We start from the raw sequence: 18,786 nt of genomic DNA, 5'->3' as shown, positions 1-18,786 counted from the left end.
AAAAGATCCAGCTCTTCCTCAGCTCAATGTTAAACGCTGTTAAAGGGAAAACATATCCTAGCCGGCATAGAATGATGGCATTACTGTAGCTGCTGCCTCTTTTCAAGTTCTCTATCTCTAAGAACTGTAGTAAAGCTCTTAGGTATGATTGCATCCTGCAAAGCAATTGTGCTACATGGCAAATTAAACATTCATCCACAGTTACATAGTCTCACGAGTGGAGGGACAACAACTTTGTGGCCCTATGAAGAAAGATGCATTAACAAGTCCAAGAGTGGGAACACCACTTGCAAGTCTGCCACAGGTACTTCCAGTGGTGGGGAACCTTAGTCTTCAACCTCGTAGCTACCCCAGAAGACATGCCAAAGTTTCATGTTACCCATGCCAACACTGTAGGCAATGCTGTATGCATGAACTGGTGCAAGATATTTGCTTGCACTTTTCTTCCATTTCCAGTCACCCCTTCCTTGGTGAGGAAAATTAGGCTCGATGCCTTGGTGTGGAACGTAGCTCTCATATGGCTTATGAAGCCTCCTTTTGAACATCTCCACTTCTGCAACCTACAGTTTCTTTCCTGGTAGGTGGCCTTTCTAATAGCCATAAACCAAGTTCAGGCACATCAACTCATTACGGGCACTCACCATTCAGGCCCCATTTATTTAGATGCACATGGGCAAGGTAGTCCTTAAGCCAAATCCAATGTTCCTGCCCAAGGCGGTCTCCCTTTTTTCACATTATCCAGATTCCAAAGTGGAAAGGAAGTTACACACCTCAGTCTCCAAGCGGGCAATCATGAATACATTGACAGAATTAAGTCCTTTCGCAAAACTAATCCGCTTGATGTAGCCTTTTCAAAACCCAAGATGTGATGAGTGCTGTCTTGATGACAATATACACAATTCAGATTTACTCACCACTCCCTCCCCTGATCACCATTTGGGAAGTGCACCTCATGTTAAGTCCAACCCTTGAGGGCCTACTGTACTGCCCTTGCTCAGATTGCAAAAATGGCATGAGGTGGGTATAAGTGCAAAGCTAAAAGATCCAGAGTGGGGGACGTTTGATAATGATCATATCTGTCTTTTTCAGGAAACCTGAGCCACATCCCTCATAATTTGATCCGGTTATAACAGTTATAGTGTACAGGCCATTCAGTAGTAGGGCAACTGCCTTGAGGCCTCACAGTACATACTTAAGTAGAAACCTTGCTTAACTGTTCATCAAAGCTGATTGATTTAAGGCTTTTGGATGTAATGACTTTATGTACAAGTTCCTTGCAGACGTTATCTGCGAAGCTATTTAACATTTATAACAGAGGCACCTTCAAGAACCGCAAATCCTCAACTATGCATCTTACAGAGTATTATTGACTTGAAATCTTGTGCCGAGCATAGTTATGTATTACTGTTAGGTGATTTTAATGTAACCTTTGAGCCACTGAGTCTTACGAGTGCTGTCCTTGAGTAAGAAGATTCGCTCTTCGGTATATCCGCTCTAACAACTCCTTCCATGAAAAATTGATCAGCCGCAGCTCTTCAGTTGGCGTCCTTTACCCTGACATATAGTCTTTTTTTCCTGCAATTTCTGCACTGAGTCAGACAGGACTGGTAGATGCACATTTAAAAGACAAGAATAGCACCAGTAACATTGACTATATTTTACTCTGTCTACATTTATAGCATGATATGGAAGTTGTGGCTAGAATTGATCGTGATCATGACACCCTTTCTTTGTCTTTGAAAATCAATTTTATAACAGACCTGGCCCTTCCACAAAACAGTGCTGCGGACTCTACTACTTTAATAAGCAATCGGTCCTTTTAAATGGATCAGAATTTCGGTAAAACCTGATGTAGTTGTGGACATCTACAAAAGTTGTGGCAGCGATGGAACAGTTTGAATTTTTCTCCTTGACAGATCACAGTGTTAGACATTCACAATTGTTTATTAAAGTCTGTAAGGCAACCTTTCAACAGTAAACTTGAGGCTGTTCTATTTCCTTGTAAACAATCTTCTTGATATGACATGACTTGCAAAACAGCCAAAGCTGATCTGCTAACTGCTCTCAAAAGCCCTAATAGTAGGAAGAAAAGAAACTCATTTTAGAAGCAAAAAGGGCCTATAAGTCTGCCCTGGCAGCGAGTTAGAAAAGGTGAGAAGAATCATTTTGGCACAATCTACTTGAAGTTGAAAGATAACAGGGCACAATATTGTTCACTCTACAACAAACTAACGGTCCCCAAAAAAATTGAATAGAGCAAGGAGTAAAGCAAGGGTGTGTTTTGGCTCCAACTCTGTTTCATTTATTGATTAGAAACTTGGCTCCTACTTTGAATGCTGTTGGATTAAACTCACATTTCCTCTCTTCTCTACGCCAATGACTTAGTTCTTCTGAGTCAAACAGCCAGGGGGCTACAAAGACTACTTGATGTTTTATCTTCACATAGCAATATAAACTGTATGACAGTAAATCTAGAGAAAATCAATGTTGTGATCTTTGGATGGAAAAAAAAAAACTAGGTATATGGTACTTCAACAATCAACGTCTGTCTACTGCTTCCATATAGAAGTACCTCGGCTGTTGGTCAGATGATAAGGGTGGGCATTTAACTCCCGAGAACTCCTTTAAACCAAAGCGTGTGTCACTACTATTCGCATTCCAATCCATTTTCAAACATACCAAACAACCATCCTTAGATCCGTTAATGAAAATAGTCCAAGCTAATACCCACGTTAGCATACGGTTAGGAAGCCTTTCCTGGGAAACTGGGCCCCTTTTTGAACAAATCCCAGAGCACAGTTTTTAAATTCCTATTTAAACTCTCAAATCATTCTGCAGCTGCTCAAATTAGATTAGAATTTGCAATGTGCAACAAGTTTTAGCCCAAAAGGCCTACACTCTTAAATATTTACATGCTATACGTGCTGCCAAAGGAGGGACGCTGAAAAGTGTGGTTTGGAAAGAAGTATCTTCAATTAATCATACCGTAGCTCAAAATTCTTGGGCAATTTCCCTTCATGAAGCCCTGAAACTTAAAACAACTGCAAGATTATGGAATCTGAATCTTCCTCATCAGAAGTGCTAAACAGATTAACACAAAAGGCATAATTTGTACAAGATCATTGGATTCTTATGGCTCGAAAGCATGCACATCTGATATAAAGAAGCTACAACAAAAGACGTATTCAAAAATACTTCTGCTGTGCACTATAAAATTAAGTTCTATCTTATTAGGATGTGAAATTTTACCCCTATGGTCGATAGGTCCAGTATCAACTATGTGTCTGCTATGTGCTCAGTCCCAAGACAACCTCTCATCTTCTCTATACCTGTCCGGCTTTAATCAACAACAGCAGGAAATTTCTTCGCCAGTTATGGATTTCACAAGGTTTGCGCACAATTCAAACAGTAGTAGATTTCCTGCTCGATGACGCTCACCCACAGGCCATTTCTAATTTGATTCAATTCCTACAGAAACAAAAAAGTTGGTAAGAGCTGCTAATTTGCCAGACACTTGCGGAGTATGATTGCCACCTCCCATCCTTTTCCCATATGTGCTTTGGTACCTAAATTTTGATTGAATGCCCTTTAATACGTAACGACTTATACTTTTTTCCATGAACACATGAATTATTGATCCACTGGTAATCAAATAAGTCTACTCATTTAATGATGGTTCGATTATCAGTCTTATATGTAGAATTTTCTTCATCAAATATGTATTCCTATTAATACATTTAAAAGTCAACAGCTTTTGTAATAGATTTAAAATTGGTTTCCAAATCATTTTTCAACATCGTTTTTTTATTGTATGTAAACACGCTTTTTTATGTGTCATGAATCTAGAACAATAGTTTTTAAATTGTTCTGAATCATGTTTTTATGATATGTTTTAAGGTCTTATCAAATTGTGTAATGGCTTTTATTAACTGTGCAAAAACAAATAAACTTGAAACCTATAGTCCACAGGAGGTTTGGGGAAGTTAAATAAAATGGGTGTCTTGCGTTCAACCAAAAGACTGGTTTCAATTTTTCAAATGTATCTTCAGTCCCTTCCCCTAAGTGACCCTGCATCATACACTATTTTATAAAGTGCAAATCTTCTTAATAATCAACCTATTACTGCCACTGAGTTCTTGCTCTTGGACACACAGAAAGCAATTGACAACCAGAAAACTGGAAAGGCTCCCAGACTGGACAAGGTTCCTGTGAACCTTTTCTAGTCTGACCATCTATTTGGTCCCTTTATATTAATATTGTATCCAACACTATTTGAGCAGGTGCTCTTGCCACAGAGTCCTGGCAGGGAATGGAAAGTGTACCCATTTACAAGAAAGCATGTTCCACCTCTCCTGGGAATTATGGCCCAATTAATCTGACAGCTTACAAAAAGTCTTCAGGAAGCAAGTACTGGATAAATTGCAACTTTGGATGACCGAATCAAAAGTTTCATCCTATTTATAAGCTAGATTTTGCCTATGTATTAGTACAGTTGATCAGGTTTCCTGCTTTGCACTCCTTCTGTGGAAAACCAATAGTAATGAAGCTAAACACTTATATGCAGCGTTTGTTAACTTACAAGCATCCTTTGACTCTGTTCTGACAGCAGAGCTATTAGAAGTGCTGTCAAATTGTTAAAAATGCAACTGTATTCCAATAACTATGCTCGGGTCCACTGGGGGCGAGTGAGGAGGTAACCCTGCCTTCTAGCTTAATAGAGTTGTGTGCGATGGGTGTGCATCAGCACCTATCCCGTTCACAGCCTTTATTAATGAGGTAATTGAACATTTGCTTAGTTACAAAAATTACTCCGCGAAATTAGTAATCCAAAAGATACCATAGTTACTTTTAAATGATACATTGCGGATAGCTCAAATTCTAGTGAGCAAGCTTTCTATCTTATACAAACTTCACGGCCTAGAAATGAACACTACTAGTATGAAATACATTCCTTTTAATCCCTTTTGGTCCTTCAAGGGTTCATTAAAAATGAGTGACACCCAATTGAAATTGGTAAGATATTTCTATTACGTGGGAGTTAGATTGGCTAAACCTCTTTCCTGGTTCCTTAAAATGTTGATAAATCAGTTAACCCTACAACAAGGAGACACTGCTGTTCTTGAAAAAAATAATAATAAATGGAAGAAATTGAGATTTATACATGTATTTATAACTATTCAACTGTACAAAGTCCTATATGGTGCTGAGGCTTGGGGTCACTGCAATATTGATAGTTTAGCAGAAACTAAAAATTCTTAAAATCTTCATTAAAATTGCCACACCGTGCCATCTGCATCTAGGTTTAAAATGTATCGCTCATGTTGCTTACCTTAAGCCTCTTCTATTCAGGCTGCATATTGGGGGGCTAGATGCCTTGTATAGGAAAGCGCTACTCAAGGTTAAAGATCCTGAGCAATGCTTCTGCTATCTCATGACTTCGATTTGTAAGGACATGGTTTTATTCACTAGGACTGATGGACTTTGAGACAAGCTGGAGTCTATATGTGAAATGACTAACACAAATATTGGGGTTTTGTTATGGAAACTGTGGCTTGTCAAGTTACCTAGAGAAGGATTGATTTCATTATTTTTAGGTTTTAAGTGTGCTCTAAAAATGTGAGTTTTTATATACATTATTACTTCATGTGCTAGCCAAAAATCTTTAGCTCAGATTTAGATTTGGTATCTTACTGCTTGCTGATTTTGGTAAGAAGTGGTTAAACTCTAAGTTTATGTCCAACCTTTATCCAGTGTGATCAAGTTCCTGACGCCAAATCCAGACTATTATTTTTTGCAACAGATATTGGCTCCTAAGGAGGAAATGGATTGCCCCAATATGGGCATCGGACCATATCAAGTTGCTATGAAGATGTACAAATTGAATACTAAAGGTTCCATTACATTTAGGATATCGATGTTTTTGTACACAGCCTGGCGTAGAAGATATAGGTCCTGTGGATTTTTCTAGAGAATGTGAACAACAATGCATTATTGTTCTACTCACAAGCTGGGCTGTATATTCATTTCATAACTTGCATCTTATTATTCTATATATTGTATGCATATTAGATGGATTTGTACCTGAAATAAACATTATTTGGAAAATTTTGACAAAGGTAACACAATTTCTGAGGCATGCATTTCATGGTGGATTGTCAGATTCATCTAAACGAGCTGTGTCAAAGCTAAACATGTACTCGGTGCACCTCCCAGGACATGCTGTACATCTAAGAAAGGAGCCACCATGACTTTCCTAGGTACCATTGCATTAATTAATGATGGTGCATGCTTTTTTCATTATATTCACAAACTTACACTGCACATCTTAGTAGTCTTACTCTATACTCCACTTCTTCCTGCTGAGTGAAAAACAATCTAAGGTGTAGTCAGTGCCAATGCGCATCGTGGCTTAAGGGAGGAATAGGAACACAGCCCAAAAACAAGTTGTAATGTCTGACCCTAAGACTAGATGACAGGAGTATGCAGAGCATACAAATCGGCAGCACTATATGCTACAAACGGATACTTACAGCCTAAGGAGGCGATTACGATGTCAGGTGGAAAGCCTCCTCCCGACAGTCGGACTTTCCTCGACCATGTCGGAACCCTTCCACGACTCAGTCGGTTTACAATCCGCCGACCGATTACGATATTCGTGGTCCAATTGTCAACCACTCGGTCATGCCAAATCGGTTCCGACTGGCTCCAGGAGAATTTGTGTCGGTCAGAACCACATCGTACACCTCTATAGATAGTTTCCAACCTCACGATTACGGTGCCAGTTTCAAACAACCTTTCCAAGTCGGCCTGTCCGACACGGAAAGGCTGTCAGAGGGTGACTTTAGGAGCCCCTAGAAGGGCCCCCTTCATCCAGAGGCCTTTTGTTGGGGGCCAAGGACGTACCCAGGAGACCCCCCTGTAAAACCCTGTACTGTGTGGCAGGCACCATGAGGTGCCTGTGACAACTGCAGGGTTTTACACACACGCACCCCATTTCACCATAGGAGCCTGTGTTGTCGGGCGGAAAACAAGCTCCCATAGGAAAGGATGGGACTCCGACCGATCAGTGTTCAGTCACATCGTAATCGGTCAGGCGGACCTGCCGAACGCTAGTCAGTTGGTCCCGATTCCGAGATAGTGTCGGGCAGAAAGTTTCCGCACAACATCGTAATCGGCCCCTTAGTAGCGTTGTCTTACATTATTGCAATTTTCATTGAAAAATAAAAACTAAGAGGCCTATTTTTGGGGAAGTCCTACAGTGCTATAATTCAGCTTGCTGTGTTGCGTGACAGGGAAAGGGCAGGAATGCACCTTATTTAAGGCAATACAACTTATTCCTGTCCTTTCCCCTGGTGTGGCATCCTTTTGGTAGCCTAGCCTAGCTAAGCGCCCTTGCACCCTGGTGCAAGGGTGCCTGCCTTCCATGCAGGATTGTTTTTGTGCAGGAAGGTATCCCTGGGAGGATATTCCTCTTGCAATGTGCACTGCAGAATGCAACACACATAAACAAGCATTGGAAATGCAATAGGTCTCGCACCATTAGAGTTAGTGCTTTTAGAATTGTTTATGGGTTTTTTTGGTAAATGTTTAGCATTTTTGTTTCCTGTAGCCAATGCTAAAGAATTACACATAAAAAAAGCCATAAACATTTCTAAAAGCTCTAACTGAAATGGTCTGAGACCTATTGCACTGTGTGAGGGTGAGGTGTTGAGGGTGAGTGAGGGTGAGGGTGAGGTGTTGAGGGTGAGTGAGGGTGAGTGAGGGTGAGGGTGAGAGTGAGAGTGAGGGTGAGTGAGAGTGAGGGTGAGTGAGAGTGAGGGTGAGTGAGAGTGAGGGTGAGTGAGGGTGAGTGAGAGTGAGGGTGAGTGAGAGTGAGGGTGAGTGAGAGTGAGGGTGAGTGAGGGTGAGTGAGGGTGAGGCGTTGAGGGTGAGGTGTTGAGGGTGAGTGAGGGTGAGGGCGAGTGAGGTGTTGAGGGTGAGTGAGGGTGAGGGGGAGTAGTTGAGGCTGAGTGAGGGTGAGTGAGGGTGAGTGAGGGTGAGTGAGGGTGAGTGAGGGTGAGGTGTTGAAGGTGGGTGAGGGTGAGTGAGGTGTTGAGGGTGAGTGAGGGTGAGGGTGAGTGAGGGTGAGGGGGAGTAGTTGAGGCTGAGTGAGGGTGAGTGAGAGTGAGGGTGAGTGAGGGGTTGAGGGTGAGTGAGTGAGGGTGAGGGGTTGAGGGTGAGTGAGGATGAGTGAGAGTGAGGGTGAGGGGTTGAGGGTGAGTGAGGATGAGTGAGAGTGAGGGTGAGTGAGGGGTTGAGGGTGAGGGGTTGAGGCGAGACCTAAAAACCTGACGATCGTAGGGTTTAGCAAGATTTTGGGGGTGAATGTTAAGAGGCTTGATGTGTGCATAAGTGCCTCTCAGGCAATACTTAGCATGAGCCCCTTCCCCTTCAAGAACACACCCCCACAGAGTTATTTTAAGTTTGCACAGCTGCATTTCATGTCCAGATGAATACTGAGAATGATAATTTTTCATCACTGAATAGAACTGATGTAGCTTATGAAAATAACACACAGTTTAAACAAACTGGAGATATACCAATAAAATACATCTATATTATTATAAATAACACCACTATTGTTTCATGGCGATCATGTCCGTAAAGGAAAGTAATTTGTGTTACAGCATAAGCGTTTAAAGAGTTTGCAATTGTTTCAAGACTATTTCTATACCATAACTGTGCAACGTTTCTCTACACGGACATAACCGCTTTACTCGCCATTAGAAAGTGACACAGACTATAAGGCAATGAAATATCACACAGGAGCACACTGAAAACGTGCAAATGTCACACTTAAGACTGAAAACTTGGCAACTTTGGACAATGCGGGGGTGGGGTGCCGTGCAGACTGAATACCTGTACCAGTCAGATCCTTCAAGACTGACTCTTCGGCTGTTAGCATCAATTTGCAAATCCCCGCCTCAATACCTCAAGTGATTGTAACATTGTTTGGACACGGGAAGTCTTTTTGCAATAAAGCTTATTTGATTCTACAGCCACGATTTCTACTGAAGACGGAGGGAAGAGAGGGGAGGGGGGAGGAGAAATGCGACACGGCGGGAAGGGGAGGGGGCGGAGCTGATTGGAATTGAATTGGTTGAAGTGTGAATTTTTTTAAGTGGGTGAGGGAATGTAACACTGGTTTGGCAGGAGAGACCACTGGGACAGAAGCAACATAGCAGGGCTGGGGGGTGTTGTAAAGCAAACGGGTGACCGAGCAGTGAGGGGTGGAATAAAGGAAACTGACGAGCGAAACATGAAGCAGGCAAGGAATACTACTGGCAAGAAAGCAACCTGGAGGAGGTGAGGCACAGGAGTTCCAGCAGCGCATTACTGAGGCAGATAAGGGTGAAGCACATGTCAGGCAGCGCATTACTGAGGCAGGTGAGGAACGGGAGCAGGCAAAGCCCAGGTCAAGCAGCGCATCACTGAGGCCGGTGAGGGAGAAGCACATGGGTGAGCAACATGTCGCATGGCAGAGGGGGAAGAGAAGTACATGCGGGAGAGCAACACCGAGCATGGTGGAGGGGGACGAGAAGTACATGCGGGAGAGCAACACAGAGCATGACGGAGGGGGAAGAGCAGTACATGAGGGAGACCACTGCAAAAAACTTGCCTGCATACTGGCGCTTAAATAAATGCCTGTTTCGACCCTGGCACGGGACGCTGTCTGGAGAAGACCGCACCGCCGGTGCATCATCCGCTCGCCATTTTGTTTTGATGTATAGGCCGCGAGCCTCGCGCGTAGCTGTACTCTTAGATCCCAGATTCAAGAAAAACATTCTAGCAAAATAAGTTCCTAATGTGCTAAATTAAAAAAAAAACGTTTCCATGTAGTCTTCGCTCAATCCAGCTTCCCGTTAACAAACAACCCAGGTTTCATCTTCAAGAGTTAAACGCATCCGAGAAAAACAGACGCTTTCTGTAAAACATGAAATTACTAGAACACGGCTGTAACTTTTCAGCAGGGGAAAAAGCACCTCAACTATTCCTGGAAGATGACGCGAGCGGCTGTGTGCGCATGCCCGAGTGAAGCGAGAATCCATGACAGGCGCGGGGTAAATTTAGAAACTTCCTTTACGAGAGCGGTGGGCGGAAGTTCTTGGAATATCCCTACCAGAGCTGCGAGGGAGGCTGGAGACGCTCTGCTGCAGCTTCACTCATTCCTTGGCTGCCGTCTCTAAAAGTCTGCTCGCGGGGTTAACGTGGCTTTGTTTGTGAGAGTACAGGAAGCAGCGCGCACGACTGTGGTACTCGAAAACATAACTTTAACTAAATATAAACCTCTTGCCACGTTAAAAAAAAATATTTTTATTGGAGCAATAATGTAAGTTAGTGGCCTACGTAAAATAGAACAGCACAGCTTAGCTATACATCATGCTCAGCACATTAACTCAGAAAGGGTTACTCGGGTGCAGCACACAAATATGGCATAAAGCACGAGTTTTGCAAATGGATAAAACAATGCCCCTCAACTCCCACTAACCAACCCCCATCCAGCAGCCAAATAGCATCATATTAGTACCCAAGCTACCTCCTGCCACGTTAATGAGGGTCCTTCGTATTGTTAATTATGCGGTGGCAATGCTGTCATGGAATGCCCATGTAAACATGTGTATTAAATAAAAAACCGTGGCTTTATGATCATGACAACACCTGGCACTGGAAATAGATAGCCATTAGTGGGACACCCCCGCGCCGCACGGCCACCAACTGCTGTGTGTGCCCCCTTGCCTGCCCTCTGCCTCGCTGCCGGCTGACGCCGCTGGCGTCTGTTTTCGCCTGTTTTGTCGAAAATTTGTGCTTGCTTAACTGCTCTTCTCCCCGTGCTAACTGTTTTTTTTCGTTGCGTCTGTTCTCGCTCGTTTTGTCAAAAATTTGTGCTTGCTTAAACTGCTTTTCTCCCCGTGTCAACTGTTTATTTTTTCTCCTGACATTTGTGCCTGCATTTTGTTCGAGTCTATTTCAGCCCTTCGCGCCCTCCTGCCTGCCTGCCCGCCTACCTCGCCGTCTTCCCTCCCCGCTCCCCGCTTCCCGCCACCACCGCTGACCACGCCCCTTTTTTCTTTCTGTTCCCTCCCCGCTCCCGCCTCCCAGCTGCCCGCCCACCCGCGCACTTGGCCTTATATGGCGACCGTGCGACGCAGGTGAGTGTGACCCACTTGTGGGACACCCCCGCGCCGCACGGCCACCAACTGCTGTGTGTGCCCCCTTGCCTGCCCTCTGCCTCGCTGCCGGCTGACGCCGCTGGCGTCTGTTTTCGCCTGTTTTGTCGAAAATTTGTGCTTGCTTAACTGCTCTTCTCCCCGTGTTAACTGTTTTTTTTCGTTGCGTCTGTTCTCGCTCGTTTTGTCAAAAATTTGTGCTTGCTTAAACTGCTTTTCTCCCCGTGTCAACTGTTTATTTTTTCTCCTGACATTTGTGCCTGCATTTTGTTCGAGTCTATTTCAGCCCTTCGCGCCCTCCTGCCTGCCTGCCCGCCTACCTCGCCGTCTTCCCTCCCCGCTCCCCGCTTCCCGCCACCACCGCTGACCACGCCCCTTTTTTCTTTCTGTTCCCTCCCCGCTCCCGCCTCCCAGCTGCCCCGCCCACCCGCGCACTTCGCCTTATATGGCGACCGTGCGAACGCGCAGCGGTCACGCGCAGCGGGCGCGCCGATTGTGCGCCGAAGGCGCGCCAAATGTAAGCCCGTCTACGCCCGTCCGCGACCGGATCGCGACCAGCGCCAGGACCCCTGGACCACGAAGACCCCGACCTACACGCCTGACGTACTCAGCCGCCACCCTCAGCGCTCTCAACACCGGCCGACACCCAGAATGCCATCAAGCCACTCCTGGACGTACCAACGGACCTTTCAGCTGCCACGCCTGCAAGTTCTCATGCATCCGATCCTGCCCCGCACCCACCAAGCCGAACACCAGCAGCACCCACCTCAAGTGCATCCTGCTCAACACCCGCTCCGTCCACAGACACGCCATCGAACTCTGGAACCTCCTCGACGCCACAGCCCCTGACGTTGCCTTCCTCACGGAGACCTGGATGAACGCCTCTTCAGCTCCCGACATCGCCATCGCCATCCCAGAGGGCTACAAGATCGTCCGGAGGGACCGAAACGCCAACCAGATGGGAGGAGGCATCGCCATCATCCACAAGAACACCATCCGTCTCACGACCAGCACCGACAACACCCTGACCAGCGCCGAACACCTGCACTTCCAGATCCACACCAACCCGACCACCACCCTCAGAGGCACCCTGATCTACCGACCCCCCTGGACCACGCACCCAATTCAGCGAGGACATCGCCGACTTCGTCAGCCCGCTTGCCCTCCCCTCCGCTGACTACATCCTCCTGGGAGACCTCAACTTCCACCTGGAGAACAACAACGACCGCAACACCAGCACCCTGCTCGACAACCTCGCCAACCTGGGACTCAAGCAACTGGTGTCCACCCCCACCCACCTTGCCGGACACACTCTCGACGCCATCTTCTCATCCAGCACAGACATCGACTTCAGCCACGCCACAGAGCTTCACTGGACGGACCACAGCTGCGTCCACTTCACCTTCAAGAGAACGCCGACCCACCATCACCAACAACAGGCCGCCCGCAGAAGCTGGAACAAGATCACAGCAGACCAGCTCGCCACCTCCCTGAGCCAGCACCCTCCTGCCAGCTCAGCGAACCCCAGCCAGGCCGCCGACAACCTCACGAAGTGGATCAGCAACTGCGCGGACGAACTCGCCCCACTGAGGACCGCGCCCAGCAGACCCGGCAGCAAGAAGGCCCCATGGTTCACCGACGAACTCAAGAGCTCCAAGAAGAACTGCCGAGCCCTCGAGAAAGTCTGGAAAAGGGAACCGACACCGGACAACAGGACCTCCCTCAAGCTTGCTACCCGGAAGCACCACCAGCTGATCCGCGCCGCCAAGAAAACAGCATTCAAGGACCGGTTGGACAACAACGCACACAACTGCAAGGAACTCTTCAACATCGTGAAAGAGCTTTCCAACCCCAGCGCAGGAAACAACGACATCACCCCATCGCAAGACCTCTGCAACTCCCTCGCCTCATACTTCCACAACAAGATCACAGACATACACAGCAGCTTCGACAACCAACCAACGCACAGCATGACCGAACAACCACCCCCCACCACCACCCTCCACGCCTGGACCCCGATCAGTACCGAAGACACCATCCGCACGATGAACTCCATCCACTCCGGATCACCGACTGACCCCTGCCCTCACCACGTCTTCAACAAGGCCGACGCTGTCATCGCACCCCACCTGCGAGACATCATCAACACATCCTTCAACACCGCCACCTTCCCGGAGAGCTGGAAGCACGCCGAACTCAGCGCCCTACTCAAGAAACCAACAGCGGACCCCACCGACCTCAAGAATTACCGCCCCATCTCGCTTCTCCCGTTTCCAGCCAAAGTCATCGAGAAGACCGTCAACAAGCAGATGGCCGCCTTCCTCGAGACAAACGGATCCCTCGACCCCTCACAGTCCGGCTTCCGAGCCAATCACAGCACCGAGACCGCCCTCATCGCCGCCACCGATGACATCCGAGCCCTGATGGACAATGGAGAAACAGCGGCCCTCATCCTCCTAGACCTCTCCGCGGCTTTCGACACGGTCTGCCACCGCACCCTAATACGGCGCCTCAGCAACGTCGGAATCCAGGACAAGGCGCTAGAATGGATCATCTCCTTCCTCGGCGGTAGAACACAGAGAGTCCGCCTACCACCATACAAGTCAGAGGCCTCCGAAGTCATCTGCGGCGTCCCCCAAGGATCTTCTCTGAGCCCCACCCTCTTCAACGTCTACATGAGCCCCCTCGCGGCCATCGTACGCAAACACAACCTCAGCATAATCTCCTACGCCGACGACACCCAGCTGATCCTCTCCCTGACCAACGACCCCGCCGCCGCCAAAGCCAACCTACAAGAAGGGATGAAAGAGGTAGCCGAGTGGATGACGACCAGCCGCCTGAAGCTGAACTCAGACAAGACGGAGGTCCTCATCCTGGGCTCCTCACCCTCCGCCTGGGACGACTCCTGGTGGCCTCCCGCCCTGGGCACCGCACCCAAACCGACAGACCATGCACGCAACCTGGGCTTCATCCTGGACTCCTCCCTCTCCATGACCAGGCAAGTCAACGCCGTCTCCTCGTCATGCTTCAACATCCTACGCATGCTACGGAAGATCTTCTGGTGGATCCCCACAGAGACCAGGAAGACCGTCACCCAGGCCCTCGTCACCAGCCGACTGGACTACGGCAACGCCCTCTACGCCGGCACCACCGCCAAGCTCCAGAAGAGACTCCAGCGGATCCAAAACGCCTCAGCCAGACTCATCCTCGACATCCCACGAACCAGCCACATCTCCGGACATCTGAGAGACCTCCACTGGCTCCCCGTCAGCAAGAGAGTCACCTTCCGCCTCCTCACCCACGCACACAAAGCCCTACACGACCAAGGCCCGAGCTACCTCAACAGCCGAGTCAACTTCTACGCTCCCAAACGCCACCTCCGATCTGCCAGCCACGCCCTCGCCGCCGTCCCCCGCATCCGAAGAGCGACTACAGGAGGAAGGTCCTTCTCCTACCTGGCCGCCAAGACCTGGAACTCCCTCCCGACCGACCTGCGCCTGACCCAAGACCACCTCTCCTTCAGGAAGAAGCTGAAGACCTGGCTGTTCGAGCAGTAGCGGCACCACCCCCCCCCCCCCCCCCCCCCCCCCCCCCAGCGCCTTGAGACCCTACGGGTATGTAGCGCGCTCTATAAATGTCTTTGATTGATTGATTGATTGATTAGGCCTATATTCCTAAGAACGAATATTTTAATGACTCATGCACTCTGACGAACGGCTATTACAAAACAGGTCATGCAATGGAAATCGTTGCATAAGAATGCACTTCACCTCTCTGTACCCATCGACACCAGGTTCACTTTCAGAGCAACTTATCTAGCAGGGCTTGTCGTGCTTGGAAGTAAAGGTGGGCAAGAAAAGCAGGTCTCGCGGCTGGCTCAGGCCCGATGTCTAGCTCTGGCTCAGCCATTTTCTCATGGGAACTGACGAGCCAAAATAGCGCCAATCCAAGCATTCCAGGCGCCGAACGTTCCATCCCTATTGCCTTTAAGGAAACAAAATACTTTAGACGCAGGACAGATAAGCACAAGACAAAAACGTTCTTGTTTTGCTGTGTATGGTTTCATTGGTATTGCGTTTACTACCCCCGACGACTCAGCAAGTGGGCTGATAGTCGCATGAGTCTCAATGAAGACTTGTAACTCCAGAGCAACGTCTCGAGGGTGGGGGCAAGGGGAGTGTCCAATGCTGTAATAATCAATGGCATTACGTTGCTTTGTTTGAGATGCTGGCCCTCCTTACTTTTAGTTGCATGGGGATGGCAATGATATTAACATAAAAATAGTATCTCCTGTTTTCCCATATGCATACACTTGTACTTTAAACAAGCCTTTCACCGTAACACGGCGGGCAGGGGAGGGGGCGGAGAGGGGAGAGGTGCGACACGGCAGGCAGGCAGGGGAGGAGAGTAGGAGGAGGAGGGGGGAGGAGAGTAGGGGAGGCACGGCCTAGCGGCAGGCAGGCAGGGGAGGAGAGGAGGAGGGGGGAGGAGAGTAGGGGAGGCACGGCCTAGCGGCCGTGCAATCAAGTAGTGAGGGGGCGGAGCTGGGGGAGGCTGTGAGAGAGAGTAGGCAAGGCAGGCGGCTGGGGGCATGTGCACGCGCATTTAAGCTCAATGCGCATGCGCATTGAGCTTAAATTTCTCGTGCACTGCAAGGAATCGCCACGATTCCTTGCAAGTTGGATAAAGAGTCGATGAGCCCCTATAGTCTCGCTTGCTCGATGCGCATGCGCATCGACAGGCGAGACCTAAAAAGGAATAAACGAGAAATAGATATATTTCTCCCTGTTACACCTCCCCTGGGAAGGTGTAAGATGTTCGTGCATTATCAGGTTAAGAGGTACTTTTAAATCTGGAAATGTGTCAAAAACCATGGGAGTTACATGGGAACACCCATTCAGCGCCCATGGAACGCCTTCCCAGGGCAGAGTAACGCAACACAGCGATTTGCGCTGTGTTACGTTACTCCAGATTTGTGAAGCCACTCCGAGCCATGCAAAGGGGCTTTGTGCAGTTTCAAAAACCTGTCTTAAGGTATTCGCTCTTTTACCGCGTTGTGTGGTGCAAGAGCGACACAAACAGCCTCACAAGTAGGCCCCTCCATTTTTTGTTTTGTTTTTCAAATAAAGAAAAATATTACCATAGGGACCTTGAAAAATAATGGATCTAATAACATTAAGTGGATAAAGTATGATTCTTAAGCACATACCTTAATGCACGTTTTTAGCTGCCTGCCCTAAATTACATTGCACTGCTGTTTTGACTAAGTAAATTGCACACTAAATAAACTCTCACTTTTTTCAGTGTGATCCTGCACTCCTGCCAGAGCCCAACCATGTCATGCTGAATCATCTATATGCACTTTCAATCAAAGTAAGTGTAAAAAAGGCGTGTTTGGATTCTTCATGTGTTACCTCATCCATGCACTAAGATGTCTTAATTCTTTCATAGGATGGAGTAATGGTCCTCAGTGCCACCCACCGATACAAGAAGAAGTATGTCACCACACTGCTGTACAAGCCGATATGAAGCCAGGACTGTATTTATTTACCAAGCACCCTGTGGGGTGCTGTGGAGTGGGAACACATTTTTCAGAGGACAATATATGCGTTTATTCCCCTCTGTTGAACTCCAATATTATTTTCACATGGTAAAGCAATGCATTTCTTTCACACTTGCTTTGTACCACCTATGCCCAGCTTGAGGGGGTACAACAGGCAGACAGAGCGGCGGAGAAGGCCTAGAGTGTGCAGTTCCTACTTTTCCAAGCCAAGAATAAGTGATCAAAGTGACCCAAGCCCTTGTGGCAGACACTCAGAACCATAATGGCATATTTTTGTTTTCCTCTGGACACTGATGGTTTGGGGAGAATGACTTTGGAATGTGGTAAGTATTTATGAAGCTTGTTTGAAAGGGAGTTGTCTAGGTCCGCCCTTGGCTCCCTTCCACTGTCACACAGTAGAAAGGAATACCTCACGCTTCAATTTTGCACGCCTGATGCTGAGATGACTGCAATGCTTTCTGTTCGACTCATCTGAGAATCCGTTTTTATTGTCGGACATATAGTTCCTGAAGTTATGATTATGGGTGGTGGGGTATGGATTTGGGTTTATAGAACATGTGAAAGTCTTTTGAGGGAGAATGAAGAAGTTCAAAAGACTGATTATGATTGCTGACCCAATAGTTTGTAAATATCTTTGTGTTCTTTTAATCATAAATAACAAGAGGGGCACCACCTGCAGGAGTTTTGCACAATTTGTTTTGTTAAGTCAACAGCATGTCTGTTTAGGGGTGTTTCATTTTATACAGTAAAATAAAGGATTTGCTTGTGCTGCTATTTGTGTTCTAGGATGGCTTTTTGTGATAGTTTATTCACACTTAAAGCTCCCTTATCTTAAGTTTAAAGATTTTATTTGATGGATAAAAATAAGTAAAACACAATACAGATAATGCAAGATTAATATCCTAAAACTAGAAAAGGATGATGATACTTTATATCAAAAAAGAGAAAAGTAGAAAAGGAAAGAAGAAGAAGAAAGCGGGGGGAGAGAGAAAAGAGTAGGAAAAGGGGGAAGATATACTAATTGAAAAAGCAAAACAGTATTACAATAAATTGTTCCTAATGCATTATAGCAGCATATAAACAATAAAATACAAAATTTAAAAAACACTGGATGTCAAGGTGGTTTGAGTGCTTCTTCCACAGAGGGTTCATGCAAAGACATTTTTTTGGCAGATACATTTAAAAAGTAAATCTCTTTAAATTGCAAGTGAGATGGGAAATACATAGGCTCTATCTCTTTTATGATTGTAGCAGATTCTGTACCACCATGCCTGAAAAGAGACTACAGAGGTATCTTTCCATGATTTTGTAATTTGTTGAAAGGCAACCGCAAGGAGTAAATCAAAAATGTGCACCCCAATAGTTTGGGATGACCAATCTTCAGAAATGCTTCCAAGAAAAATATGAGTGAAAGAAAATGGGATATGAGTATGAAAAATATTGTTAGTATGTTGCCAGACACGAGTCCAAAAAGTATGAATTAGTGGACAGGTAAATAACATATGATTGAGGTCTGCGGATCAACTAGCACAGGACCAACAGGTAGAAGGAATGTTGGGGTCAATCTTGTGTGCTATGAGTCTTTAAACTTTTCATATTTGACAAGGATTCCCAGAGTGAACTGAATCGCACTACAACCCAGAATGCAGTGTAGTACTTGACTTTTACCGTTGCTCTTCGTATAGCAATACCCTGGGCTAAAGGCATGAGCAATGATTTTATTGATCTTTGTGAAATCTGAAATGTACCTTTGTGGAGGATTTATAAACTACCCAAAGGGTGACCGATCTCAGGAGACTGTGGTCATAAATTATATCCACCTTTGTAGAAGGCGTGTGTGTGTGATCCAAATGAAATCGTAAGAGCTTTCCTGACTTCTGAGGTTAGACGGCTTAATTCCGGAGGCGGACACAAATACTAGAAACGTCCTTATCCCCTGCAACCAAAAGAGTGCTCTCCCCAAGAAAGAAGTCCGACTCTGGTAACTTTGGAGTGTCTTTGCATAAGGAGCATACT

The 18,786-nt window shown here is 46.6% G+C and overlaps 1 protein-coding gene across 3 annotated transcripts in view; it reads left to right on the top strand.

Moving 5' to 3' along the window:
- PRKAB1 (protein kinase AMP-activated non-catalytic subunit beta 1) overlaps positions 1 to 17,877 on the top strand; it is an 81,858-nt gene extending 63,981 nt beyond the window's left edge. For all 3 annotated transcript variants that reach the window (XM_086942880.1, XM_086942879.1, XM_086942881.1), the window contains exons 7-8: positions 16,512 to 16,580; positions 16,659 to 17,877. In XM_086942880.1, the coding sequence (XP_086799006.1) occupies positions 16,512 to 16,580; positions 16,659 to 16,736 (147 nt within the window). In that variant the 3' untranslated portion in view covers positions 16,737 to 17,877. The remainder of the gene's footprint in view (positions 1 to 16,511; positions 16,581 to 16,658) is intronic.
- Positions 17,878 to 18,786: the final 909 nt, after the last annotated feature.

This window comes from Lissotriton vulgaris, chromosome 11 (assembly GCF_964263255.1).
Source record: "Lissotriton vulgaris chromosome 11, aLisVul1.2, whole genome shotgun sequence".
Lineage (NCBI taxonomy): Eukaryota > Metazoa > Chordata > Amphibia > Caudata > Salamandridae > Lissotriton > Lissotriton vulgaris.
The sequence above is the reverse complement of the archived record's forward strand: the minus strand, read 5'-3'. Positions and strand labels throughout refer to the sequence as shown.